This window comes from Tursiops truncatus, chromosome 20, assembly GCF_011762595.2.
Source record: "Tursiops truncatus isolate mTurTru1 chromosome 20, mTurTru1.mat.Y, whole genome shotgun sequence".
Taxonomy (NCBI): domain Eukaryota; kingdom Metazoa; phylum Chordata; class Mammalia; order Artiodactyla; family Delphinidae; genus Tursiops; species Tursiops truncatus.
In genome coordinates this window covers 1,068,830-1,093,214 of record NC_047053.1, presented here as the reverse complement: position 1 = coordinate 1,093,214, position 24,385 = coordinate 1,068,830, and the positions used below count along the sequence as shown (strand labels likewise).

The following is a 24,385-nucleotide window of genomic DNA, read 5'->3' as shown; positions in this document are numbered from 1 at the left end:
CACCTCCGCCACCCAGAGCCTCCACTCCGCCCTCGGCTGCAGGAGAGCAGATGGTCAGGGTGGGCAGCGGCGGGCAGAGGCGACGGCCCCAGGCCCACCTCACAGATGGGGGGCAGAGGTGCGGCCAGAGAAACGGGGTGTGGGAAAAGACAGCGAGAGAGACACAGGCCGAAGGCACAGAGTGACACTTTGGGAAGGAGAGACGCACAGGATTTCTGGGAAGTCCTGGAGAGACGTGTGACAGGGCCCCTCCCTGGCGCCCACAGAACCTCCAGTAAAGGCGCAGCTCCTCGGGGCTTTGGGGTTATGTCTGTCTGTCTGGCAGTGGGTTATACAACGATAAGCTGAGACTGGCACGAAGGCGAGAGCACCACCAGAGCCGGTGCTGTTCAGGTCGCCAGATTCTAATCAGGCCCGGTCACTGGGGCCCCTGCTGTGAGCCCCGCACTAGCCACACCCTTCCCATGCAGCCTCTCTTTCAACTCCCTGCACATCCCCAAGGGGTGGGTGGGGAGATCGCGGCTACTGAGGGCCCAGCGGGGATTCAAACCCAAGCCCACCCCGGCCAAGTCTCCACCTGGGGGCCAAGTGCTTCCTCCCCGTTCCTGCTGCCCCACCCCCACCCCCGGAGCCCGACGGGGCAGGCCGGGCTCCTGGGAGGAGGGCGAGGGGCAGGCCTGCAGCACCTTGAGGTGACGCTGGTGGCTTGTACATGTGTGCACCAGGGCCCGGAACTTCACCAGACGCCTCCTCATCTGCTGATACCGCTGCCTGGGGGTGCGGAGGAAAGAAGGGTCTGGGTAGGGGGGTTTCGGGGCAGGGGTCATGAGTGACCAAGGGGCAGAGATGCCCACACCCGCCTTGCTTGGGTATCAGTGCCCACATTTCACTCCGGGGCCCTCTGCACAAAGGGAAACAATCTCGGAGAGGGCCAGTGACCTGGCCAAGGTCACACGACAACCTGAGTGGCAGGACCTGGATTAAACCGTCTGGACCATGTACCTCCAATCAGGTTGTAGTCCCAGGATATGGGACATGCCGGGGAGGGGGGGGCCCTCTTGGCTGGAGGGATTCCCACCCACCAGTCACAAGGACCAGGGGGTGGGAGGGAAGGACATCCAAAAGCATAGACACAGAGAGTCTGATCACCCTTCCTGCAGAGGCCCTACTCTCAGCTTGCATGCCTCCAGGGACAGGGAGCTCACTACCCAAGTTCAGGCTCGGCCTTCCCAGAGCCTGGCCGTTGGACTCCAGGGAGTCCTGCCCTCTCTGGGCCACACCTGGCCAGGTAGCCACGGGCCCGGCTCTGCAGCAAGATGATCTTGCGGCGCAGGGAGCGGAAACGCCGCTGAATGAAGAAGCCGCGGAGGCAGCGCTGCAGCGTGAGGGCTGCCCGGTTCAGGACGTGCTCCCGCATGCCCTCCAGCAGCTGGTGCAGGTGCTCCTTCAGGAACAGCTGAGGGCAGGAGGCAAGGACTGAGGCAGGGGAAGGCCATGTGACTGCCTGGAGGCCCCTCCCTCTCCAGAAGTCCATGGAGGCAGACAGACAAGGCAGCCCTGGAGTAGGCTGGAGGATGTGCTGGGTCCGGAGAGGCGGGGGAAGGCGGGCTGGTGAATTAGGCAGTGGGGACGGCCGGGAAAAGTCCGGAAGCAGGATAAGCATCCATTTTCCAGCTCGACTGGATGGCCTCTGGGACAGTAGCCTGCAGCCTGAGTGTTTCTGAGCCCACAGGCTCCAGCCGTGGGGCACCCAGGGGCTGAGTGCCGGTAGGACTCACCTTGCTGACACCGACGCGGTACATGTTTGGCGTGACCGTGCACAGGCGGCTCAGCACGGACACACACATGTCCCCAGTGGCTGGCAGGTTGCGCTGGAGGGACACTAGACAGCGGTACCTGCAGGGCCCAAACCCAGCGTGGGTCTATGGGACCCACCCGGTCAGCCCCCGTCTCCCGGAAGCCCGAGTCCCAGCAGTGCCTCTACTCATTGTGTCTTCTAACCAGAAAAGGGCTTTCTGTCCTCAAGACTCTGCTGAGGTGGCGCAGTGGTTAAGAATCCACCTGCCAATACAGGGGACATGGGTTCGATCCCTGGTCCGGGAAGATCCCACGTGCCGCGGAGCAACTAAGTCCATGCGCCACAACTACTGAAGCCCGCGCACCTAAAGCCCGTGCTCCGCACCACAATGAGAAGTCTGTGCTCTGCAACGAAGGGTAGCCCCGCTCGCCGTAACTAGAGAAAGCCCACGCGCAGCAATGAAGACCCAACACAGCCAAAGATAAATAAATAAATAAATAAAATTAAATAGAATAAAAGAGGCCTTAAAAGTAAGCTCAGGGCTTCCCTGGTGGTGCAGTGGTTGAGAGTCCGCCTGCCGATGCAGGGGACACGGGTTTGTGCCCTGGTCCAGGAAGATCCCACATGCCACAGAGCAGGTGGGCCCATGAACGATGGCCGCTGAGCCTGCGCGTCCGGAGCCTGTGCTCCGCAGCGGGAAAGGCCACAACAGTGAGAGGCCCGCGTACCGCAAAAAAAAAAAAAAGTAAACTCAAAAATTATAAAAATAAAAAAAAAAAAATACTGAGCAACCCTAAAACTGTAATAAATTGTTTCAGTAGAATAAGGTGATTTACTGCCATCTGCTGGAAACTTATCAAAATAACTATTAAAATTACTACTCTTTAGAATCCACACACACAGAATAAAGCTATGAAAAAATACAAAACAGTAAATACATGTTCCACATAACAGCTGGCACGTGCTGGTCTCGTGTACTGCATAATCTGAGCAACACTGCGTGGCAAGCCCTATTCATCCTGGGTTGCGTAATCCTAGGGCCACGGTGGGCTGGGAAGGGGTCTCTGGAGCTCAGAACCACCCTGACCGAGGTACCTGTCGATGAACGCCTGGAAGGGCAGCCGCACCGGAAAGCCCTCCTTGCGGATCCGCACAGTCTCCAGCACCCCCGAATAGCGTAGCTGGGCCATCACCACATCTGGCTCAAAGAGGCCTGGCTCCTGGGGGAAGGCTCAGATAGGGAGCCTGCACATCGGCCCAACAGACGGAGGGCCAGAGAGGCAAAGCCACTCACCCAAGGTCACACAGCATGGGGAGAGGACTTGGCTCCCCCAGGGACCTCAACCATCACATACCTTCTTGTGGTTGGGCTTCAGGCACCTGACGAACAAGGGGTTACACCTGGGCAGGGGCGGGAGGAGGGCAGTGTGAGGCCCCAGAGAAGGAGGGTGCTTACCCCTGAGGGTCACAGGGTGGGTCAGAGGTGAGGCTGGGTGCCGCGCCCCTGCCACGCCCACCTCTCCATCTTTTCCACCAGATCCAGGAGCGACTGCTGGAACTTAGCGGCCACCGTGTGCGCCTTGTAGAGCCGGGTGACGGAGCTGCTCTTGCCCAGGCGCTGAGGGGCAGCCTGCGGGGCATGGCTGGAGAAGAGGTGTGCCACCACCTGGGCCAGTCAGCAGTCAAGGCACGGGAGACGGGAGACAGGGATGGGGAGAGACCCAGAGGCAGAAATGAGAGAGAGAGAGAGAGAGAGAGAGAGCGCGAGCAAGAGAGAGAGAGAGAGAGAGAGACAGGGAAAGAACAAAAGGCATCAGTCTCTGCACCAGAGGGGTCAGAAAAGTGACCCGCTAGCCCCCCGTCCTCTCTGTGAGGCCGTGTCCTCCCAGCTGGCATACCTCTCAAGCGAGGGTGCTCAGCGCCTTCCAAGGGGCCCGCCCGTGGCTGGGGAACACACGGGCACTGACTCCGTGCCTGGCCCCGAGGTGGCCTGTTACAGACCTGGCCATGAACTCTGGCAATGTCCTCAGGGGGAGGGTGCCCGTTCAACAGAGGGGGAAGTGGAGGCCGAGAAGGTGTGGGGATGGGAGAACCGCTCAGGGAGGGACGGGGTGGGGTGAGCCAGAGGCAGGACTGGGCTGGGAGAGGGGCCTAACGGTGGGCTGCGTGCTCTGGCTGCGGGGGGCTGGGGTGGCGAGGTGAGGCCCGCTCACCCGTGTCCGGCTCCGCACAAACAGGTCCAGCACATCCTGGCGCACCTGGTCATGGTTCTTGTCCAGGAACTTGTGCACCTGGAAAGGGGGAGGGGCGGGGCAGCTCGGGCTGGACCCCACTCCCACCCCACGCGGCCCCGGGGTGTGTCAGCCTGCCTTCTCCCCTCCTCCCCCCTCCTCCTGATGGTGGGTCAGGGGCTCACAGCCCCGGGTGACCCTGGCCCTGCCCCTCCAGGCCTCGGCCTCCCTGTCTATCCTAGGAGGGACGGGCCCCTCCCCCTGCTCTGGTCCCCTCCCCTCCTGCCCCACTAGCCTCTCCACCCCCAGGGCACGGGCAATAGCCACAGCTTCACGTGACCAGTCCACGTCTTGGCCCCATCCTCAGTGAGGACACTGCCCTGTGCCCATTCTACGGATGAGGAAAACGAGGCCCAGCGGGGACAGAGGCTCAAAATCCTGGCCTGAGACGGCTCCAGGGCAGGAATGAGCAGAGGTGACAGTGGTGACAGTGACCGCTGCTGGGGGCTCCTTCTCATCACACCCACCCTGGCCCTGGACTTCTCTCACTTGCCCCGTGAGACGGGCACTATTATCATCCCCACTTTCCAGAGAAGGACGCTGAGGCTCAGAGAGGTAAAGTGACTTGGCGAAGGTCACACAGCTGAGGATCAGCAGGGCCGAAACGGGAACAGGTGCCAGTGTCTCCAGTGGCGGGGAAGGGCGCTGGAGGCCACGGGTCTGGGTCTCACCTGGTAGGTGACTCTGCCCGCGTAGTGCTTGATGGTGAACTCGGGCAGCGGCATCTTGGGTCTGGAGTAGAGCGGGTTGGCGCCGTGGTGGTAGTGGCACTTCTGCAGAAACGTGTGGTCTGTGGCCTGGGGGCAGGCGGCGGTCAGCGGGTGGACAGGGGCCCAGCATCCCATTCCTCACCTAGTGGCAAATTCTCCAGCCCCGACTGATCCCCAGCGAGCACCGGGGAGGGGGAACAAGTCCCCTCTGCCCCCGGCTGCCCACTGCTCGGGCTGGGGCGGCCTAAGTGGACCCTGAAGACGGGTGTGCTCCCAGCTGCCCCCCATCCAGCTCAGCTGTCTCTGCACGCTCTAGTCCCACTGCCCAGAGCACCCATCCCACCCTTGTGTTTTCCAATCGGAATCTGAGGTCCAAGCACAAGGTCACCTCCTCCAGGAAGCCTTCTATGACTTCCCAGGCTGGTGCAGCCCCTCGTCCCGAGCCCCCATCCAGCCTCAGTCACCCCGGGTTTGAATGGCAGGTTGGGAGTCCTGAGCTTCCGACCCCACGCCAGAGCAGAGAGGAATGCAGGACACGAGGCTCAGAGACGTCCAGCGTCCTGAGCAAGCTCACCTGGGGGAAGCAGCACTGGTCGTCGAGGATGCGCAGGATGCCATAGGGCTTCAGCGAGATGAGGCTGATGCAGGGCTGATTGTCGGCGAAGGTGATCTCCTGCCAGTCCATCTGCTCGCGGATGTACTCCTCCTGCAGGCGGCGGGCCTCTGCCTCCGAGCCCCGGGCCCCTCCCAGCCCGTCCCCCAGGCGGACGCCATCCGGGGGCCTGGCCAGGGCACCTCTGCGTGCACGCCTCCCAGCCCAGGGAGCTCACTCCCCAGCGGGGCCACACGAACCACCTCCTCCTGGCCCTGCTCCTCCCCCGGCCTGGAACAGCCCTGCCAAGGGTGAGGAGGACCCCCAAGGGGCTCTTCTCTGCGCTCAGCACCCCCGCACCTGCCCCTCCATAACACAGGCTTTCGCGTGTGCTGGTTCCCAGCACAACCCATCTGCCTCCGAGGAAGCCCAGCGGCCAGCGGGACGGGACAGAGCGTGACGGACGACTCTCACCTGCTCCTCCTGGAAGACGATCTTGTTGAAGAGGTACTGGAGGCTCTCGTTTGCATAGTTGATGCAGAGCTGCTCGAAGCTGTTGAAGCTCAGGTCCTGCCGGGCGTGTGGTGAGGCTGGGCCTGGCCCCTCCGTGGCCAGCAGCCTGTCCGTCCCGCCCAGGGCCTGCCCACCCCCTACCCCCGCCCCCGGTGCAGACTCATCCCTGCCTTCCGCAGTTTCAGCAAACTGGAGCCCCGCCCACAGACCCCCTGCCCAGAACCCTCGCTGGCTCCGAGGGCGCACAGGTGAGAACCTGACGGTCCCATGCAAGGTGGCACATGCAGTGTCTGAAGCCCCAGGCTCTGGAACCTTCTGCCTACGTTCCAATCCTGGCTCTGCCCCTTTCTAAGCCCCCCATGCCTGAGTTTCCCCACCTGTAAAATGGGGATAACGACAGTGCCCACCTCACAGGGTGGTTGTAAGGATTAAGTGAACTGATACGCAAAGCGCTTAGAACGTCAGCTGGCACACAACAGGGGCCACGGGAGCCGCAGCTGCCACTTCTGTTATTCTGATCTTGCCTGTCTCTCTCCATGCCCCCCACCCTAACCGCCCAGATGACTTCCACCTCCCCAGACACCACGGCCCACACCTCTGAGCCTCCGCATAGGCTGTTCCCTCCACCTCAAATGCCTTGGCTGGTTTGTAAGGAATGAGCTCAGGACATCTCCTCCGCCTCCAGGAAACCTTACCTGATGCCTGCCCAGCTAGGGTTCTGCTCCAGGCTCCCCCAGCGCGAGGCTGCCTCTGTTACAGCTCTGACCACATGTGTTCGTCAGTGTTCATCCTCATCCCACCCAGTCCCTCCTGGAAGCGCCCCGAGGTCGGGGCCCAGGTCTGGTTCTTTCTGGGGTCCCTGGTGCTGCCCACAGGGCCTGGCGCCTGGAGGCCCCAGGGAGTGCTTGCGGGCGAGCGGAGGGAGATAATCATAGGAGAGGGCCCTGAACAGATGATGGTGCGAGAGCGCCCCCCGGGGTCCCACCTCGAAGCCATAGATGTCCAGGATGGCGATGGACAGCGCGTCCTGCTGCGGGGATACCAGCGCGTTGACCCTGGCGATGAGCCAGCTAAAAAGCAGCGCGTACAGGACCTTGGCGATGGCATCCCTGGAGCAGAGATGGTGTTTGGGGGGAGGTGGCAGGCACAGTGAGGGGGCGGGGCACCTGGGGCTCAGGCGGGAGGTGTGGCCTCACCTGGCATCCACGGCACTCTCCACGGTCAGGGGGGTGAAGATCTTCTCTCGCATTGTCTCCTGCGGGGGATGCAGCCCCTGAGTGACAGCGGGTTGGCCACCACCTCCGGAAAGCCCCCAGAGGACTGGGGGTGGGGGGCGTGGGGAGGGGAGCCGGGGAGATGGTGTCTCAGGCACGAAGTCAGCCAGGGGCAGGACAGACACCCTCGTCCCCCCTTCTGCCTGGCTTGCTGGTGGGACGAGGGCTGCCGGTCTGAGGGGCAGACGGAGGCAGAAGCAGACACAATGGTGACATCAGCCTGGGGAGGGGGGAGGGCAGGGGTGTGGGAGATACTGGCCCAGCCGGAGGTCAGGGACGGCTCCCTGGAGCAGAGGGTACCTGTGTTGGGCTTGAGGACCAGTAGGCGTGAAAAAGGGCACAGCACTCCAGGCAGAGGCCCGGAGACTGGTACCGAATGCCTTTGGGGTCTGAGGTCACCCACCTCTGAGCCAGACCCAGAGGATGGACAGGCTGGGGAGGTGGGGGAGAGGGGCAGGGGGCCCACACAGGACGGGGCACAGAGCAGCTCCGTCCAGGGCTGGCAGGAGGCTTCGATAGCATACCCCACACCCAGGGACTCACAGTCACTTTGAAGGTGATGGCCTTCTGCAGGCCCTCGGGGGAGACCTGCAGCAGCTCGGCCACGGCCTGGATCTCCCGGGCGCTCACCACCGAGGCAACCTCCTGCGCGTCTGTCTGCAAAACACCCACAGGAGTGCATTCTGAGCTAAATAAGCTTTTTATATGAGTTCCTATAAAAAACAGAAACAAACGAGAACAGCCAGGAAAATTCTAAAACAGAAGAGGAGTACAGGGGTCTCTGGAAATGGTAAAACATGAAGTTAGAATAATTAAAACGCTGTGGGGACAGACACACGGTTCGTAAACAGGTCAACAAAGCACAGTAAAAAAGTCAGGAGTTAGACACAAACGTACACGGGAATTTTCAGTACGGGATAAACACGTATTTCTCAAGTTGGGAGACTGAGTCACTATCTAAACAAAAAGGCAAGATCCCTACCTTGTACCTTACTAGAATAAATTCCTGATGAACCAGAGATTTAAATGTTAAAAAAATAATCACAGAAACCATAAAAGGTCTTCAAACAATGGTAGGCACAGGCTTTTATAGAGAGACAGATCTCTAAAATCATAAAAAGTCTGAAATTTCTATAAAACTTGATAAATGAAATACCTGAAAATAATTTTTTTAATCTGCATAGCAAAAACCCCACCCAAAACCGAAACAGCAAAAAACCTGTAAACAATGAAAATATAAATGATAAACCAGAAAATATATTTGCAATTCACCCTAGAGACAAAGGGCTGATTCCCTTAACATATACAAAGAGCTCTAATACGTCAATTAGAAAAAGACGAACAACCCCCAAAGCGGAGAAAGAGACCAAACGATCTGTGCTTCTGGCTGTGAGCGGCGGTATTTCAGCCAGTTCTTCAGCCTCCAGAGGACGCCCATGTCCCAAGGGAGCGGGCCGTGCGGCCGTGGTGTCCCCTCACCTCATACTTCTCAAAGTAGACGTTGCCCAGGTGCAGGATGGAGGCCAGGATGCGGAAGATGCTGTCCTGGTCCTCGGCGCTGAAGCCCAGCACCTCCATGGCGGCCAGCAGCCGGCGGAAGTCGTCCGCGTCGCTCTTCCCTGAGATCTCACAGTTCCCACCCTGGGCGAGGGCAGGGCAGGGGTCGGGGACCCTGGGTGGGGGCCAGGAGCCCTCAAGGTCCCTGCTCTGCCCCGGCCTGCAGTGTGGCCGGATATCCCAGTTCTCTGTCTACTCCCGAGGGCCGGAGGCTCCGCGCGGGCACCGCACACCAGGCCCTGTGCTGAGGGCTTCGTGTCCATTTCCCTCTTCTAATCCTCACACACCCCTGCAAAGCGGGACTGTGCTGTCCCCATTTTACAGACGACGAAAGTGAGGCTCTGGAAGGAAGTGTAGTCGCTCCAGGCCACTTAGTTCTATTCTAGGCTCCAGAAAAACAAAGAATCAGGTCGGCCTCCCCTACCCTGGCCTCAGACCCCAAAGACACCTGTCCCCCTTGCCACGATGAGACATCGCCAAGTCCAAACTCACCCTCCCAAACCTCCATCACCTTCGCTGGCCATCAGGACGCCACGACTTGGCTCTCTCGGCCCACGCGGAGTGATGGTGGGAGGGGACCGGGCCGAGGGCCCTCAGATGCCTGCTGGCTCTCACCTGGTTCAGGTAGTAGTAGGTCTCGGCCTCCTGCAGGCTGAAGGCCTGCCGGAGCTGGGCGGGCAGCCCAGCCAGCAGCTCATAGAAGATGTGGTAGTTCCTCTCGTTTTTGGCCTGTGGAGTGGGTTGGAGGCTGCAGAGAGGGGAGCCGCCGACCTAGGTGACCCCCGGACACACGTACAAGCCCAGCTATGCCCACAGATACAAGTACACACACGGGCCTCAGGTGAGACCGGTGCCCCTGTGACGAGTGAGCCCCAGCCTGGCACTGGCGGGGGGTTGGGGGGACCCTGGTGTGGTCGTGGGGCGGGTCTTTGGACAGGATTTAACTCTGCTTGGAGAAATGAAAGAAAGGTGGCCCTTTTCACATGTGTACCAGCTACACAAGCCTCTGCACACGTGTGTCCACGGACCAGACGTGTACTCGCAGGGCCAGCCAGGGTGGTGGGCACAGACTGTGGCCAGGCCTCAAGCCAGGCCCTTGGGACACAAAGGGGAACACGGCAGACAGAAGCCCCTGGCCTCGTGGGAGCCCAACTGCCGGCCAGGGGAGACAGACCCTCAGCAGAGCAACGTGAGTGGCGAGAAGAGCTCTGCAGAGAAACAATGCAGCCAAGGGGGTGGGCGGTCGTGGGGGGCGGGGGGGGACTGCATTTCTTCACCGGGGCCGCCTCCCTGGGGCGTGACCTTCAGCGAAGACTTGGAGGAGGTGAGGGGTTCGGCCACGCAGCTGTGTGCGGGAAGAGTGCTCCGGGTAGAAGGAACAGGCGCTGCGAAGGCCTTGTGGCGGGATGGGGCCAGGTGTGCCTCAGGGCCAAGGACGGGGGCAGGAGACGCGGCCACAGGCGCGCGCGCGCACACACACACACACACACACACACACACACACACACACACACACACCCACCCCCGAGCCTCGTGCATCAGCTCAGCCAGGTGCCAGGCTCAGAGGGTCTGCACGCCCCACACCCGACCCCATCCTGACACACCTGAAACACGATCCTGGATTTCTCGAGCAGGTACTGCGAGGTTATGGCACCAGAAATCACGCTCCTGGAGAGGGAGCAGAGTCAGCTACGCTGGGCACCGTGCACGCAAGGCCCCGGGGCGGCTCCACCGCGGCCCACTCACCCTTCCAGAAAGATCTCCACAAACTTCCCAAAGCGGCTGGAGTTGTCATTCCTGACAGTTTTGGCGTTACCGAAGGACTCCAGGAGGGGTGTGGCCTCCAGGATCTGGGCGCCAGAGGAAGACTCGGGCATTGCGGGGAGCCCGCGGGGGCCTCCCCAGGTCTCCCACCGCCCACCCCATGCCGCCCGCCCCGCACCGCACAAGCGTGCGCACACGCACCCCCAATACCTTTATCTTCAGGAGCCGCCAGCACAGAGGAGGAGGGCGGGACAAGAACAGAAGCAGGTCACCCGCGGGACCCACCGGCTCCCCCCAGGACGCCGGGGGCCTCCGACCGCGGAGGTAGTGGCCGAGCCCTCCCAGCCCGCAGGCAGGAGAGCCGCCAGCTGAGAGCAAACCCCAGAGCCTCAGAGCCCCAGGTGTCTTGGCTCGGGGACCGTGGCATGGCCCGAGGTCGGGGGTCTCCTGGGCCTTCCTGCCAAAGGGCTCTGGGGGTGTTCTCGCCCCCCTCCCCAGCCACCACCGGCCGTGAACCACCCAGTCTCCTGGAAAGGCCTCCTACCTGCCCCGCCTGGCTCCCTCCAGGGGTCCTCCGCAACCCTCGGGAGGTCCCGTCCCCCACCCCTGGCTCCCACCCCTCGGGCTCCAGGCCCTGCACGGCCCAGCCCCATCTCCTGTCCCCTCCCCACTCTGCCCAGCACTGCAGTCCCCTGACTGTGCCTGCGCCAGCCTCTGGGCACTGGCGCTCTGCCCCCCTGCAGCCCTCAGCCCTTCGTACGTCCATGTCTCTCGCTAGAGCGTCAGCCCAACAGGCAGGACTCTGTGCGCACATGCCTGGTGGTCAGCACCCACACAGGACCTGGCAGTAGGAGGCTCTCAACAAACACCTGCTGCGGGGGCGGGAACCTCCCTGGTGGGCCAGTGGTTAGGACTCCGCGCTTCCACTGCAGGGGGTGTGGGTTCCATCCCTGGCTGGGGAACTAAGATCCCCACGTGCCGCACTATGCGGCCAAAACATACAAAAAAAAAAAAAATCTGCTAAATGGATGAAATGGGGGATAGCATTTTATGAGAGCAGAGCCGCCAGGGTGTTGTAGCTAATCACAGCACCCACTTATTAAGCACCTACTGCATGCCAGACCTCTTGCCCCAATTAACAGCATCGTTAACAAGCCTACGAGGTAGGGGCTAATATCGCCCTTGCTTACAGATCAGGAAACTGAGGCTGGGAGAGGTGAGGCAGCGTGCTCGGGACTCCAGGGTCGGAAAGAGCGAGGGCCCAAAGCACCACAGCCCATGTCAGCGATGTAAGCAGTGCTCTCTCTGGCTGCATCATTTCCTCAGGATAAACTCTTAGTGGAGAAGTAGGGGGCCCGGTGTGCACAGAAATGATACACTTTACCTTGGGGATGGTGCCAGTTCCCTCCACCTGCTCACCCACAGTGTCGCTCAGTCCCAGAAATACTGTGCCCACCGTACAGAGGAGTGGACTAAAGCCCGGAGGGGCACAGGGGCCATCCTGGGGGTGCTTAGGGAGTCAGGGTCCGCCTGGGCTTTGGCCTGTACTGTCCCTTAGCCTGGGTGCCCCTTGTGGGCACCTGGGGGTGGGTTCTCTCCTCTAGTGCCCAGCACAGGGCAGGGCACACGGCCAGGGCTGGGAACATCTGGCCCCGTGGGGCTGTCCAGCCCAACCCGCGGGTGCGCCGGTGCCTGTGCCCCGGGCTGAGCAGCATTCAGCCACTCCGAGACCCTACCCCAGGGAACCCTTGTCTCGTTCCCAGCCCAGAGGTGGCGCCTGTGGCCCAGACCTCGGCTGATCAAGGCACGCGTGGGTCCAGTGAGGACGCGTGGCCAAAACCAGTCCAACAGGAGGGAGCCCTGAGACCTCCTGGCCCGGTGGGCAGTGTGGGCCGTGGTGCTGCGGCATCATTGTGCTGACCATGGGAGACAGATGAGGACGATGTCCAAACGTGCGGGAGGTTGGGGCCGAGACAGGGGACGTTGTCTAAGACCCTGGACCCAGCCTTGCCTGAAACTGACCCTAGACCCAGACCGTCCGACTGCAGGAGCGGCTCAATGGCGGCCAGGAGGTGAGTCCACGGTCACCCCAGCCAGCAGGCGCATCTTCACAGCTCCTCTCTGCCCGGCCCGACCCCTCAGACCCAGCCACGTCCCGCGCCTCCGCCATCCTCCCCGACCCCTGCCGAGACAGCCCCCCCGCCACGAACCTCAGACCCCAGCCCCTCCACCCCGTCACTCTGGGACACTGGGCAAGTCACTACCCTCCCAGGCCTCAGTTTTCCAGCTCCCAGGGCTGCCGCAAGGCTCTGGTGCTGACAGAGCGGAAGGTTCCCCGCACACAGGGGGTGCCTGACGCACACGGCTGCCTGCCTACGCAGCCAGTCCTCCCAGGAGTCCACTCTTAGAGGCTTGACCCCCGGCCTGGAGCAAAGGGATGATGTGGTTGGCCTCCAGGAGACCCAGGCTGGGATGGGAGGGGCTGGCAGGCCAAGGTCGGTATCAGAAGCGGCCTGCCAGGAAGTGACCTCTCCTGACCACAAAGCCCGGGCTGACCCCCTCCTCACCGAGGGTCCAGCAGCCCCTGCCCAGTGCCTCCAGATCACCTGCAGAGGTCGCCACCAGCTGGGACACTGTGGCCACTGCAAACCTCTGGAGGGGTGGGCCAGAGCCTGAGCTTCACGTTCTGGAGTCTGAGCTAGCGGGCCTCAGCCTCTGCCCCACCTCCCCTGAGCTCCAGGCTCCTGGCACATCTACCGTCTCCCACCACCTGCGCGTGGATGCCCCGCAGACCCTCAAGGGCACCTGCATCCTCTCTCCATATTCTGCTCCTCAGCTGCTGGCTGCTCCTGTGACTCAGGCCGAATGCCTGGGGCCAGCTTGGGCGTCCCCTCTTACAGCCCCGTCTGGTCCCTCACCAAGTCCTGGAACCGCACCCAGGCCAGCTGTGCTCACCAACACCACTGTCACCTCTCTGGTTTGAGCCACCATCCTCCCTCGCCTGGACCACATGCTGCCCCTCTCCCGACCCAGCACACCACACCTGCTGGACCCCAGGGCCTTTGCACCTGCTCTTCCCCAGATGTCTGCAGGCCCCACTGCCTTGCCTTCTCAGCAGGACCTGCCCTGACCCCCACGCCTGAAATCGCAATCCCCAACATGCCCCATCCTCCCCCCATGCTTCCCTACAACTTACCCAGAATTTACCTGCCTATTTTCCTTTCTGTTTCCTACACTAGAACAAAATTCCCACAAGATGAGAACGTTTATCAGGCTGTGTTGCTGCTGCCTGCTCCCCAGAGCCTAGCCTGGGCCTGGCACACAGCAGGTCCTCGGGAAACCGTTACGGAGGTTCTGACGTTCTTGGGTTCAGAGAACTCAGCTCTCTAGGCAAACCTCCAATGCTGCAGGCCCCAGCCAGGCCTTCTCAGTGCCTTCTCAGTGCCGCAGCCTCTCCTGACCCTACACTGGCCATCACACACATTCGGGCCCGTCCTGCCTCTTTCATGACCATGAATGTGAGGCCAGGCGGGAGGAGTGGACGACGCCCCCTGCCCACGTGGCCTCTGCTGGGGGTGTGGGTTCCAGGGGGCTGGAACGCAGAGCTGCAGGGGAAGGCAAGCAGGAGAGAACTCCCGGGAGGGGAGGCAGCAAGGGCCCCAAGTCCTACGAGGCCTCTCTGTGCAGCCCTGGGCTCGGCCGCCCATCCTCCAAGTGGGGCCACAGAGTCTTGCCTCTCAAGGAGCACGAGGGGCGCTGGGCTGAGGGCCCCGGGGGGACAGACGCACCTGCCGTGCGACGCCCCGTTTCTGGTTCATGGCCGCCAGGTAGCGCAGGATCAGCTTCGTGGCCTCAGTTTTCCCAGAGCCGCTCTCTCCGCTGACCGGCCAGAGGGGCAGAGTGAGCTCCAGCCTGTTCACGGCCTCTTCTGGGCGCTCCCCTGACCCCACCGTGACACAGGAAGACACGGGCAGGCAGGCCGGCCGGCCCCCAGCCCCTCCGCTGCTCACCTGATGATTATGCACTGGTTCTGTTTGGCATCGAGCATTTTGGCGAAGGCGAGATTTGCAATTGCAAAGAGGTGCCTGGAGAGACAGGCCACACACGTTCCTGGGCCAGGCCCTGCTGGGGCTCCCAAACCTCCCAGGGGATGGGCAGGGGACATCTCTGCCTAGCCCAGCAGCCAATCCTGCCATACCCCACCCTCAGGGAATGCTCCCCGCAAGGCTCCCCACCCAGGTCTGAGCCACAGTGGCCTCCAGCCCACGGGGCTGTGGCCAGGCTCAGGGAGAGGCTGCCGGGCTCCCCACCGCCACCCACCACCCACGGCTGAGGGGTAACCAGGGACTTGCCAAGCTCAGACAGGAACCCAGGAGACCCCGGGGAGGCCCCCTCTCCCAGCCCTGGAGACACTCACGGGGAATTCTCGGCCAGGGCCCGCCCTCTGTACTGCTGCACCTGCTCCAGCCCGTAGATCCCAAACATCCGGTACGGGTTCACCGACACCAGGATGCTGCCGATGTACGTCTGCCGGGCAGACGGCGGCCTCAGGGCCCGTCTGTGTCCCTCCCTCCCCACTCCTGGGAGCCGGGATCCCTGTCTCACGGGCACAGACGTCTGGCTGCCTGGCCCTGGCGTCTGCACCCTGGGCCCCCAGACAGCTTGCTGGGTCGTGCGCTCTGGCTGTGGAGCGTCAGGCACTGAACCAGGCTGAGGCTGGGAGGAGGGTGGCGCACGCAAAGCCCCACAGCCACGACCCCACAAGGGTGCCCGCTTCCTTCATTCCTAGTTGGGGCCCGCCCCCTGACCGTCCCCCCGCCGGGCCCCAGGTGTATGGCTCCCAGGACTCTGGAAGCGTTACCCATCGGGCCCCTGGTGGGGGCCACACACTTCTGGGTTCCCTGTCTCCAGGCCTCTAAGCCTCTGTGTTTTAGGACTTTGGATTATAGCGCTCCCAGCTCTTGAATGCTGTGCGCAAATAGTAGAAACTCCAGGGTTCAAACCAGATGCCACAAGTCTGGGGCGAGCAGGAGAAATCCACGCTTCCCACTGCAGCCCCAGGAGGCAGGGAGGCAGCTGCCCTCAGACCCAAGCCCAGGGGGGTCAGCCCCAGGCCTTACGTAGATGAGGTTCCGTTCAAATCTGGTCTTGAGGTTGGCCAGCACAGTGGTCTCCTGGAGGTCTCTGCGAGGAGATGGAGAGAGGCAGTCAGGGCCCACCTTCCCCTCAGGGTAGGGCCTTGGTCAGAAAAGCCTGCGTTCAAGTCCCGTCTTTGACACCAACCAACTGTGAGGCCTTGAGCAAGTTACTTAACCTCTCTGTGCCTCAGTTTTTCTATCCATCCAATGGGTATGATAATCACTGTTCCCACCTCCCTGGGGTGGGGGATGCTCTCAGGTAGCAAACGTGAAGGCTGTCACTGTGATTGGATAATGACATTGACCAGCACGACCCTCACGTCTGAGGCACCTCCAATGTGCCAGCACCCTCACACCAACAGCCGCCCCACAGCATCCTGTGGGCGACACACTGAGGCAGAGAGGCTGAGTGTCTGCCCAGGTCCCAGCTAATAAGCGCCCATCTGAATTACTGGGCCTTTGTGACACTGCCTGAGCCTCGCCTAACAGGGGAGGAAGCAGGCTCTGAAAATGTTCCAGGAGGTGAGGGGCACCCCGGTGGGAGGCGGTGACCACTCACCGACCCGCCACCCCCACTCACTCCAGCTGCGTCATGTCCTCCACGCCGTCCTCCCGGCGCTGCTCGCGGAGCCGTGTGGATGGCAGGTTGCGGATGGAGTGCATCTGGGGAAGACAACCTGTGGTCAGCCAGCCAGAGGGTGCCTGAGCGTGGCCCCCCGGCTTGGACATGGCCAGGACCCACTGCCGTGTGGAGGAGGGACCCCTGAGGCCAGGCCGGCCGGGTCCTGTGGGCTGTCTGCCTCGGAACACAATGCTTAATTCCCAGGGACACGGCCGGCCTCAGCGCTGCCCGTCTTCCCGAGGGTCCTGCCAGGGGCTGAGCACACGCACAGGGGCACTGCTCCCTCTGCCTGGCCAGAAGGCCTCCCACCTCACGTTCTCCCAGGCTGAACCCCAGGTCTGCCTATGTGACAACTAGGAGAACATCCGCATCTGGTGCCCGGGGCCTCCAGAAGGACCAGGACTTTCGCGTTTGGCGCCGCACCCCGTGCAGGGCAAACGCAGACCCACACGCACAGACCCACAGGCAACGGCGCCTGCAGCCCAGGTGCTCCCACGCCCACCCGTGGTCTCGCACGGGGCTTGTGGACGTGCACACTGGCCTGCGGTGCCTGGCTGGAGGCACACACAAGTGCGGGCACGTGCTCTCAACGTCCCTTGGACAGGTTCTCATGTGACAGGTGTCCCCACACCTGGTGGTCTCGAGACGAAAGTCCCGATGCCCCCTGTGGGCTGCAGGCCCACTACTGTGCCCTGGTAGTGTGTACACTTGACCCCGCAGATACCACGTCTGCCCGGGCCGTGGCGCACGCACTCACATGCTCTCCTCGTTGAGCTGTGGAGCGCCCGAGCACACGTCCCAGGCCCGCACGTGACCCGTGTGACTGCGAGCACACTTGTGAGCCCGCCTGTCCTGCCTCTCGGGTCCAGCCTACACCCCTCCCTGAGCGGAGAGGAAAGGGGACACCGGGAGGCAGCCCGCGTGCTAAGTAGGGCACAGCGGGTATCACCCCAGAGGCCCTGGCCTCCCGCCCACCCGCCTGCCCATGTGCGCCAGTGGCCGCAAACCCTGAATAATTCAGCCACTCACGTATTCCAGGGTGAGGAGGGCCCATGCATCCTTGCCCCTCACCCCCGGGCGCTTGGCGCCCCGCTCCTGCAGCGCTGCGGCCCACACAGCCCGGGGCACCCGCCGTTGGGGCCAGGGCCCCCCCAGCAGCCAGGGCGCCCCGGTCGCCATTGATGGGCCCGTTGGCTGCCTGCTCCACGGGGCACCGTCTGCAAAGGCTGAGAAACGCCCGCCACCCCTGCGTGCCCCGCCCACCCCAGGCGTCCCGGGGGAGGCTCCGGTGACCACCCCCCTCCGCTGAGGGCCACCCGGCACCGGGCTCGTGTTCCGCCGCGAGCGTGGCAGCCAGGCACGGGCTTGGCACCCCTCAGAAGGGCTGCCTGCCCCACACCCTGCGGGGGCCCAGACAGGCTCCTGGCTCAGCCGTGATCCGCTGTGTGACCTTCTGGGTCTTGGCTTCCCCACTGTGCAGTAAAGAAGCTGGAAGGTTGGTTCCTGAGCCCTCACCTTTGGACAGTCCAGAACCCTGCAGCCCGGAGGACTGCCCTTAGGCAGGAGCCCCAAAGAGACAGAAGATCCAGTTTGGACCCAGGGAGGGTCAGCAGCAGGCAGAAGGAACGGCATGAACGTGAATGCGGGGGTGGGACAGGGTGGGTAGGCAGGGTCTGCAGTTTCGTACTGAGCCAAGATCCCTGCGGCGGGCTCTGAGTGGACGTCCCATCCAGATCGGACGAGGACAGGACTGCTTGGAGACCAGACTGGGACAAGATCCCTTTCTCCAAGTGCCTGGGGGCAGTTTCTGGCATCTCTGTCCTCTGCCTGCCTGTGCCGGGCATCCCCTTGTTCAATCCCCCAGAAGCTCTGGGAGGCTGTTCTCCCCAAGCTACAGATGGGAAGACTGAGGCCCAAGCAGGCAGCAGTTCGCCAAGGTCCCGAGACTGTCTCCTGCCCCGTTTCCCAGGATGGAACCATAAGCCCTCCCTCTAACCTGTGCCCCCATACCTTGTTCCACCAGTCTTTGGGGCCGACCTTTTCCCCGGGGCCCCCATTGGGCAGGCAGGCAGCTCCAGGGCCCAGGCGGCAGGATGGGGGGCGAGCGTGTACTCGTGTGCAGGGTTGATGGGCCTCCGCCGGCAGGCACAGGCGGGACCAGAGCAGACTCCAGGTTCTCAGCCTGGGCCGGGGCTCTGGCTCCTGGATGGGAGGCTGCAGGGTAGCAGGACAAGCTCGCTGGAAAGAGTTCAGCTTCTGCACACGGGGCATGACCACAGCAAAACGCCCAGGGCTTGCCTGGAGCCATTCACCCGCCTTGGGCAGGGGTCCTGGGGCCCCAGAGGGCGCCAAGGGGGCTGGGGCCCTGGGCAGTGTCCCCCAGCGGTGCCATGGTGGCCATGTGGCCCTCATCTGGTCAGAGGCGGCCAGCGGGTAGGAGAAGCTGGGCCTCAGTGCTTTCCGCTCTGAGGGGGAATCCTTGGGGGGTGTCAGGGTCGGGGGTTCAGGCTCTGCTGGTGGCTGGGGGTCCGCCGGACAGGCCTCTTCTTCAGGCTTCTTGAGGCTTGGGCTGGCCGATTTGGTCAGCTGTCCAGGCCCTGGGTCGTGATGTGTACCCAGGAGGATACCGGTTGAGTCAGAGGCTAAATCTTCAGGCTGGGCAGCAGGGGATAGCCCTGGGCCCACGTGCTGGAGGAAGGGGTTTGGGGGTACAGCGGCTTGCCTGGAGAAGCCACGGAGGCTGCCTGGGCCTCCCGGCCAGGGCGAGGGTGGCCGCTGGGTGTCAGGCATGTCCACGTCCCAGCTGGGGGCCAGCGGGGGCACTGTCCAGAGCGTCTCCGACTCCTCGGGCTCGCGCTGGCTCTCGCGGTGCTCAGGGGCAGGGGCAGCGGCAGCGGCAGCGGCAGCCGCCCGCCAAGACCGAAGGCCGGGCGGCAGGCGGTAGGACTGGCGCGGCCGGGGCTTCACGGCCCTGATGGGAGGTTCGCTGAGGCTGCGCCACGTGCGCGGGAGGCGCGAGGGCAGGTTGAGCGAGCGGTTCCGTGGGCTGGGGCCCAGCAGAGGGGGCGGCGAGGGCGACCGCGGGGAGCCCAGCACCGGCGACCGGGGTGCGCGCGGGCGCCCTGAGGCTCGGCGCGGAGACAGGGGCTCCCGCAGCGAGCGGGGACGGCGGGGCGGCGGCGAGAAGGGCGGCCGGAAGGGGCCGCGGCGGACGGAGGGCTGGGGGGACAAGGGCCCCAGGGGCGAGCGGGGCCCCAGGGGTGAGCGGTACCCCAGGCGGGGAGGGCTCCTCAGCGAGGGCCGGGGCGAGGGCCCGGGGAAGCCGAAGGCCGCGTCCCGCCGGCGGGAGCCCCTGAAGGAGAGCCGGGGTCCGGGGAAGGCCAGAGGGTCAGGGGGCCCCTCGGGGCTCACGGGCGGGGGCTCGGCCAAGGCCCACCAGCTGGCCTGGGATGCGAGGGGCAAGTGAGCCGGGGCGGCCCAGGGCGGCGGGTGCCGGCGGAGCGAGCCGTAGGGCGAAACCGGCGGGGGAAGGCCCGGGGGCAGGCCGGCGGGGGCGAGGGCCGGGGCGGGCGGCAGGCTGGGGGCGGGGCTGGGGGCGCGCGGCGGGGACGGCGGACGGTGGGAGTTGTTGTTGTTGCGCGCGCGCGCCTGCGCCCTCCGCAGCACGATGGGCGTGTTGGGCCGCTCGGGGTCCATGCCGGCCAGCTTGTAGCCGAAGCGCTTGTAGGCCGCCTCCCTGATCGCCGGGCCTCGCGCCCGGGCCTTCTGGCTGCTCTTCAGCCGCGGGATGGGCTCCTTTTCCGACAAGGTCTTTTTGAGGAACCGCGCCAGCGAGGTGGCCGGGCGCGGCGCTGGGCGTCTGAAGTCAGAGCTGAAGCCCAGGCCCCGGGGGGCGCCGAAGGCCGAGAGGGCGCGCTGGATGCGGCGCTGCCGCGGCGTGAGGAAGCCCCAGAAGGGGTGGCCGTAGGGCACCGGGGGCAGCGGCGGCATCTCATCCTCTTCTTCGTCTTCGTCCGCGTCTCCCAAGGGCAGAGGGATGTCCAGGGAGGGCGGCAGGGGCACGTCCAACTTCTCCTTCCCAAACAGCTTCACTTGGGGCCGCGGGAAGAGGCGGAACCGGCGGATGAGGGACAACTTGGACCTGGCGGGCTTGTCCATGCCCTGCTGCTCGAAGAAGGCGGAGCTGGGCAGGCGGAAGGACGTGCCCTGCTGCTCGCTGCCCGCCTCCTCGGGCTCCTCCAGCTCCGCGATGTCATCCATGGGGTGGGCATACGGGTTGTGAGGTGACAGGATGGGCGGCGGCACCCACGGGTACGCGAAGGCCGACTGCTCCGGCGGAAGATAGGGCCCCTCGGGCGGGTAGATGGCCTGGTCCCCGCCACCATAGATGCCTTCGGCGTAGGGGACTCCATGGGAGGCACCGTAGGGGACGCTGTAGGGCGGCGCGTAGGGATCCAGGTAGGGTGGCATGTAGGCTTCCAGGTAGGGCGGCGCGTAGGCGCCCAGGTAGGGCGGCGCGTAGGCGGCCAGGTAGGGCGCCCCGTAGGCATCCGGGTAGGGCGCCCCGTAGGTATCTGGGTAGGGCCCGGCATACGGGAGGTCGTAGGCGAGGTCGTAGGGCGGGTAGGGCAGGTAGGGCGGGTAGGGCGGGTAAAGCGCGTCGGAAGGGGCGTAGGGGTCCTGGTAGTAGCCGTGCAGTTGCGCCTCGCCCGCGTATGCGTCGTAGTAGCCATAGGGAGACGCGAACCCCGACGGGGCCGCGTAGGGGGGCTCGTAGTCGTCATAGCCATAGCGGTAGCCGTAGTTGGAGTAGAAGGAGCCCCCGTAGTAGTCTGGGCCGTAGTAGTCGTAGGAGTCCTCGGGCGGGTACCCGTGCGGGTTGTCATAGGGCGGCCAGGCTGGGCCGTGGAGGCTGTAGGCGCCCCGGTAGGGCTCCTCCTCATACTGGTACAGCGACTGCCGGTCGTAGTAGTCATCACCCTCGCGGTGGTAGTCATAGTACTCGCCCAGGTCCTGGAAGCCCTCCAGCCCGTACAGCGACCTGCGGGAGCCTGAGTGCCGGAACGGGGCCTCGTCCTCGAAGGGCAGGAAGCCCACGGGCTCACCCGACTCGTAGATGCTGTGGGCGCGCGGGAACCTGCGCAGGCGACCCCCGGGCTGCAGGATCTCGGCGCCCGACGGGAAGGGCAGCTTGCGCGAGCCCACGCGGGAGCCGGAGCGGTCCATCCAGGCGTCCAGTGTGGCCTGCGCACTGCCCGACTCCTCGGCCTTCTTGATGAGGAATTTCTTGGTGAGCCAGTTGATGGCCGTGGACGCCTTGCTGAGCGATTGGGCACGCGGGCGCAGGCGGCCGTAGCCGCGCCGGCCAGGGAAGCGGATCACCATGAAGGACGGCTTCTTGCCCTTCATGGCGCGCTTCTTCTTGCCCATGCGCATCTGCGTCATGAGCTTCGACGTGGACTTGAGCACCGTGCGCGCCTTCTTCTTGCGTTTGGTCTTCTGGGGTCCGGTGTGGAGGCCCCAGAAGAATGCTGACGCACTCCGGAACTGCCCCTTCTTGGAGATCTTGGGCGTGCGGTCTCGGAAGCCCATGAACAGCCGCGAAGTCCCCTTCAGGCTCCGCTTGGGCTTTTCCGGCTCCGGCGCCTTCTTCCCCTTCTTCCCTTTCTTGGCTTTCTTCTCATCCTCTTCTTCCTTCGCCATGGTGGCCACCTGCTCCCTGCCAGGCCGGCCGGTGTCACAAGCTCAGGGCCTTGGGGACACAGGGACCTGCTGAGTCTCCTGCCTGCGGCTGGACACGCAGCCTGCTCAGGCTCAGAGCAGCTGGGACTGGCCCGGTGGCCGGGGGAGGGACAGCCAAGCTCCTTCTGGCTGGGACCAGGCTTTCAGGAGGGCAGATCCATAATTCATCTCCTCAGGCCCCGCCTAGAATTTCACCCTTGAGCCTGTTGGAAAGCACCTGGGTGTCGTTTATGGGAAGCAGGGGAGGCCTGGCAGGCCCATGCCGGGGAGACTGCGTTGGCCTTAGAACCTCCGTGAGGACAGCCGTGCCTCAAGCCCAGTCAAGCCCTCCCTGAGCCTCTGCCGGCTCCCCCACCGAGTGGGTGCTTGGGTCCCTGGGCCCCAGAGAGGGGCAGCCACCTGCCCTAAAGCACCAGCACATCTGTTCCGGGCCACAAGCGGAGCTGCATCTCCTGAGCCAGGGTGGGACGTTCAGAGACCACCAAGTCACCTTGGGGGGGGGGGAACCTGGGCCCCTCCAGGTCCTGGGCAAGGGAGGAGGGGTGGTGGGCATGGCAGGTGCCCAGGGCTGCGGTCAGTGTAACCAGAGCTGGCCGGCCCTTGGGAGCATGAATAATTTATCGGGGAGAACCAGGCTGCTGGCTGAGAAGGCAGGGCAAGAAGGGGGCTTCTCGGTTCCAGCAGGGCCTGGTAAGGCCGACAGTCAGGCAGCTTCTGGGGGTGGGGACACGTGGGACCTGGGCCCCCGCAGGATGGGGTCTCGAGGGGGCATCCAGTCCCCCATCACCCCCTTTGATGCTGCCTGCTCTCCTGCCTTGTTCTGGGCTGTGGGGCAGGGGGTTCACGCTTTCTGAGCCCAGAAATGCCGACACCGCGCCCTCCACTGCTCCTCCTGGAGCTGGTTTCCAAATTGAGGCCTGGCCACTGTTATCTCAAGAGAGTCTCACAATGGGCTGTGGGGTGGGAACTGTCATCTCCATTCTCCAGATGAGGAAACAGCCTTGGAGAGGAGAAGTGACTTGTTCAAGGTCAACCAGCTTGGGACCCTGGAACCAGGCTCCAACGCAGGCCTGCGTGGTCCGGAGCCACATTTCTTGCTAGTGCTAGGCCTTCCTCGCCTCTGGGCTCCTGGGCATGTGGGCCATCGTGTGGGAGGCGAACAGCTCTGGACACTGGCCAGAGGCAGGGGCTTAGCTGGGCTGACCCCAGAGTCTGGGCCTTCCAGGAGTTCTGGGGCAGAGGGCCCTACTTGAGCCACTGAGCAAGCCAGAGGCCCTGATGTGCTGGTGGAGGTCGCCCAGGCCGTGTCCCTGCGTGGGCCCCACCTGGACTCTTGGTCAGCCTGGCCCCTGTCCCTCAGGACAGCATGCACTGACTTGTCCGTTCATTTGTTCAGAAGCATCTGCTGGAAGCCTGCCATGAACCAGGCGCTGTCTAAGCACTGGGGACACAGCTAAGGAAACAGAAACCTGCCCTCGTGGCGCTGACATTCTGGGGGGCGGGGACTGGCAACAAACAAGGAGAGTGAGTGAAAGATACAACCGGTGGGATGGCGTGAGTGCTGGCATTGGAATAGCGCAGGGACGCGGCATCGAGACTCGGGTATACAGCACCGAACAGGGCCTGGCTGAGGTGCCCTGGAAGCGACACGGGGGCCGAGAGTTGCAGGAGGGGAGGGAGGGAGGCCTGGGGGAGGCACAGCGGTCCGGACGTGATGGAGGAACAGCAAGGCCAGGGTGACCGAGTGCAGTGAGGGGCGAAGACGGCGGGTGGGGCAGAGGTCAGGGGTGAGGACTTGGCCACGGCTGTGGCAGAGAGGGATGGAATTGGACCTCCTTGGTCTTCACAGGATCCCTCTCGCTGCCACAGGAAGGACGGATGGCAGGGGCTGAGGGCACAAGCGGTGGCTGTTGTGGGAGCTGCCGTGGCGTTCCGGGCGAGCGACGCTGGGGCCTGGGCCAGGCTGGGGCAGTGCGGTGGACAGAGTGCGGGGATGCCGGTATGTTTTGCAGGTGGAGCCTGCAGGCAGCTCACGAGCACCTGCACGGTTTCCTTACTGAAGCAGGCGGGAGAGTGGAGGCGGCCAGTGGAGGTGAGGGAGGCCGTGGGTGGAGCTCTGCACGTGGTGATCTCGGACGTCCGCCGTCCAGGGAGTTGGCGGGACTCGCACGGCTGTCAGGGAGTCAGCGGCGTCTGGGTGGTGCTGGGGCCACAGTTCGGCAGGATGGCACCGGGGGTGGGTGCACGTGGAGGACGGGCCCTAGGAGTGAGCCTGGGGCTGCACTGTTTGGGGCCAAGCCGGCCCCAGAGACCAGAAGGGTGGTGTGGGCAGGCCCTGCTGCCGGCTGTCACCCAGGCCACCTCCCCAGAGCAGAGAGGAGCCG

At 63.9% G+C, this 24,385-nt stretch overlaps 1 protein-coding gene across 1 annotated transcript in view; it reads right to left on the bottom strand.

The window, feature by feature from the left end:
• The window catches only part of MYO15A (myosin XVA), a 52,710-nt gene extending 28,390 nt beyond the window's left edge, over window positions 1-24,320 (bottom strand). Inside the window, exons 1-25 of the mRNA XM_073797069.1 lie at window positions 18,270-24,320; window positions 16,218-16,300; window positions 15,620-15,683; window positions 14,917-15,026; window positions 14,510-14,584; window positions 14,288-14,378; window positions 10,710-10,715; window positions 10,482-10,585; window positions 10,340-10,403; window positions 9,351-9,464; window positions 8,658-8,819; window positions 7,722-7,835; window positions 7,101-7,159; window positions 6,890-7,013; window positions 5,866-5,961; window positions 5,374-5,505; window positions 4,761-4,886; window positions 4,012-4,089; window positions 3,316-3,464; window positions 3,154-3,199; window positions 2,894-3,018; window positions 1,779-1,896; window positions 1,281-1,456; window positions 687-771; window positions 4-36 (exon numbers count right to left, since the gene is read on the bottom strand). Of these exons, the coding sequence (XP_073653170.1) occupies window positions 4-36; window positions 687-771; window positions 1,281-1,456; window positions 1,779-1,896; window positions 2,894-3,018; window positions 3,154-3,199; window positions 3,316-3,464; window positions 4,012-4,089; window positions 4,761-4,886; window positions 5,374-5,505; window positions 5,866-5,961; window positions 6,890-7,013; window positions 7,101-7,159; window positions 7,722-7,835; window positions 8,658-8,819; window positions 9,351-9,464; window positions 10,340-10,403; window positions 10,482-10,585; window positions 10,710-10,715; window positions 14,288-14,378; window positions 14,510-14,584; window positions 14,917-15,026; window positions 15,620-15,683; window positions 16,218-16,300; window positions 18,270-21,962 (6,027 nt within the window). The 5' untranslated portion in view covers window positions 21,963-24,320. The remainder of the gene's footprint in view (window positions 1-3; window positions 37-686; window positions 772-1,280; window positions 1,457-1,778; window positions 1,897-2,893; window positions 3,019-3,153; window positions 3,200-3,315; window positions 3,465-4,011; window positions 4,090-4,760; window positions 4,887-5,373; window positions 5,506-5,865; window positions 5,962-6,889; window positions 7,014-7,100; window positions 7,160-7,721; window positions 7,836-8,657; window positions 8,820-9,350; window positions 9,465-10,339; window positions 10,404-10,481; window positions 10,586-10,709; window positions 10,716-14,287; window positions 14,379-14,509; window positions 14,585-14,916; window positions 15,027-15,619; window positions 15,684-16,217; window positions 16,301-18,269) is intronic.
• Window positions 24,321-24,385: the final 65 nt, after the last annotated feature.